Genomic DNA, 2,341 nt, shown 5'->3' on the forward strand with positions numbered 1-2,341 from the left:
TTACGCGACACTTTGAAAAAATCAGTTGGGTGGATTTCCAATTAATTTCCTAAATACAATCGCCGTTCAAAAAGACCCCTATTAAAAAAAATTGTTCGTGATTAGTTTCGCCAGCTGAACAAATTACTTGATGACTTTGCGTTCCGGTCTTTTATGAAACCCCCGTTAGAAATCGAAAAATATACTTTTTAAAATGGACAAGCATGGCTAACTAATACAGTTTCGCTGGTAAATTAAGCGTTTTATATCCAATTTATGTCGTATGAAAGCGTTGTCGCCAATTAAACACTCGTTTATTTTTTCGGCAAAAGGGTCCGATTCCAATGTCATTTTGCGTCATTCGAGAGCCCAATTACCCAAAATTAAAAGAACAACCGGCAGCTACAGTCAAAGGCGCCCCGTATAAAAGACAAATAACTCCTCACCCTCCGACGGAAACGGAGGTTAAAAGTCGCTCAGTGGTGTCGTTGGATAAGTTCGTCTCGTACTGAACTGAGTCCATTTCAATAAAGTGATGACCATGTTAAGGGTAGGATATTTTCGCGTCTATTTTATTGGACCACGTATTTATAAGTTACATTATTGATTATTCATTGTTTCTGTAGATATTGTCGATAATTGCCGTATCAGGATTGCTCTCTGTAACTCGCGCCCAAATCGGATACCACTCCGGTGGGGCTGGGAGTCCGATTTCTCAGAGCTACGGGTCTCAGGATGGGATAGCTTCTTACGGAGTACAAGGTGGACAGTCGACCGGTTACGGAGCTGGTGGCCAAGGGGTCAAATTAGCGGCGAATAAAGCTGTGGGGTCTGCCGGGGGTGGAGGCGTTAAGAACATCAATAACGTAGTCAACACCCAAGCTTACAACAACCAAAATGGATACGGAGGAGCTAAGGGAGTCAATCAAGGTAAGCGATTTTGATCATTTCGTTGAGTTTCGTGCCATAGTGGTCTTTATAGACCTCGAAAAAAGGATCCTGCTAATTGATCACCAAATATTCAAGCTTTGCCAAATTGTGAATTTAAAAAAAATAATTTGGTCAGCCATTTCAAGGAATCCCAAACAATTCAGAATTATTTCGAAGGAAGGTTACAATTTGAGAGCCTGATTTCTAGATTTAAGGAATTATTTCACATTAAATTTCAGGATTTTTCAGTTGATTTTAAGATTTTCCATTCACCCCTAATAAATAAGTATAAAACATTGAAGGGTCTATATTATAAGTCAATAAAGATTTCCTATATTGGTTAAAAGCGATCTAGAGAACAGATTACTTATTAAAAACATTTTTTGTAATTCAAAAAGGTACTGGTGTCAACTACAACCAAGGACATACCAAGGCTTTCTCAAACCAAAAAACATTCGCGTTGGATACCGCTTACAACCACGGAACTCAATTGTCTAACTTACAAGAACACGGAGGTTTGAATGGCTACACCTCAACCGGTGGACTTGGAAACTACGGTGGATTGGGTGTTTATGGACAAGGAAACCAGGGCTATTACAACGACATTAACAACGTTGGCTACGACCTAGGCGGTTACGGAAACCAAGGCTATTCCAAAGGACTTTACGGAACCCATGTAAAACCTAAACACTTTACAATTCTTTAATCCATAAAATTTACACGAAAATGTTTTCACAGGGCGGTCAAGGAGGTCACGGAGGTTACGGACACGGCTACGCCTACCCTTACTACTACGGAAACGGAGGCTACTACGGCTGATAAACTTTGACTGAACAATGTTTAGCAAATTATCTTTGTTTTGAACGCAAGCACGGACTAGGCACCACTGAATAAACCACATTGCATTTTATGTATATTTATCGTTACCATTATTGTTGTAACACGTTTTATATTTACTCTTAATCTATTTCTTTGCGCGGCAAACCCAGAACGCGTCCAAAATGTAATTTACGCAAAAAAATAGTGTGTTCTCGTGTTTTGAACTAAATAAAGAAAATGTTTAAAAAAAAACTGGGTTTTGTTTAACAGGAAAGTTCAAGCTTTAGTATTTTAAAAGTCAAGCTTTAGAATTTTCATCTACGTCACGAGTGAGCGATTCCCGAATCTTCAGGGTTGTCAAAATGCATTTTTACATTTTGCATTTTAAGTTTCTAGGAAACTACAATTGATAGAGACACTTGTACATAAGATAAATTAAAACCACAACACCCACTTATTGTACAAGAAGTGGGTGTTGTGGTTTTAATTTATTTCTAGGAAACTAATTTGAATTTTACATTTTGCATTTTGCGGGTTTGATATGTGGAAAAACATTTACAAAATATTTTTACTCTGGTACCATCATCGCAGCTCTTGTAGACAGCGGCGGTGA

At 38.3% G+C, this 2,341-nt stretch overlaps 1 protein-coding gene across 1 annotated transcript; it reads left to right on the plus strand.

Moving 5' to 3' along the window:
- Window positions 1–323: 323 nt before the first annotated feature.
- LOC149944208 (uncharacterized) lies at window positions 324–1,905 on the plus strand. Its single transcript, XM_090176303.1, has 4 exons — window positions 324–443; window positions 606–909; window positions 1,308–1,585; window positions 1,648–1,905. Exons 1-4 carry the CDS (start codon window positions 324–326, stop codon window positions 1,726–1,728), a joined length of 783 nt encoding a protein of 260 aa, XP_090032429.1. The 3' UTR covers window positions 1,729–1,905.
- The last annotated feature ends 436 nt before the right edge of the window (window positions 1,906–2,341 follow it).

This window comes from Leiobunum rupestre, chromosome 5 (genome assembly GCF_980474605.1).
Source record: "Leiobunum rupestre chromosome 5, qqLeiRupe1.1.hap1, whole genome shotgun sequence".
Taxonomy (NCBI): Eukaryota; Metazoa; Arthropoda; class Arachnida; order Opiliones; family Sclerosomatidae; genus Leiobunum; species Leiobunum rupestre.

Bases quoted from the DNA above. Each gene is read 5' to 3' on its own strand.
- LOC149944208 (XM_090176303.1), top strand. From the start codon at position 324: ATGTCATTTTGCGTCATTCGAGAGCCCAATTACCCAAAATTAAAAGAA. The intron at 910-1,307 runs GTAAGCGATTTT...TAATTCAAAAAG, and splicing joins AGCTAAGGGAGTCAATCAAG to GTACTGGTGTCAACTACAAC. The intron at 1,586-1,647 runs GTAAAACCTAAA...ATGTTTTCACAG, and splicing joins AAGGACTTTACGGAACCCAT to GGCGGTCAAGGAGGTCACGG.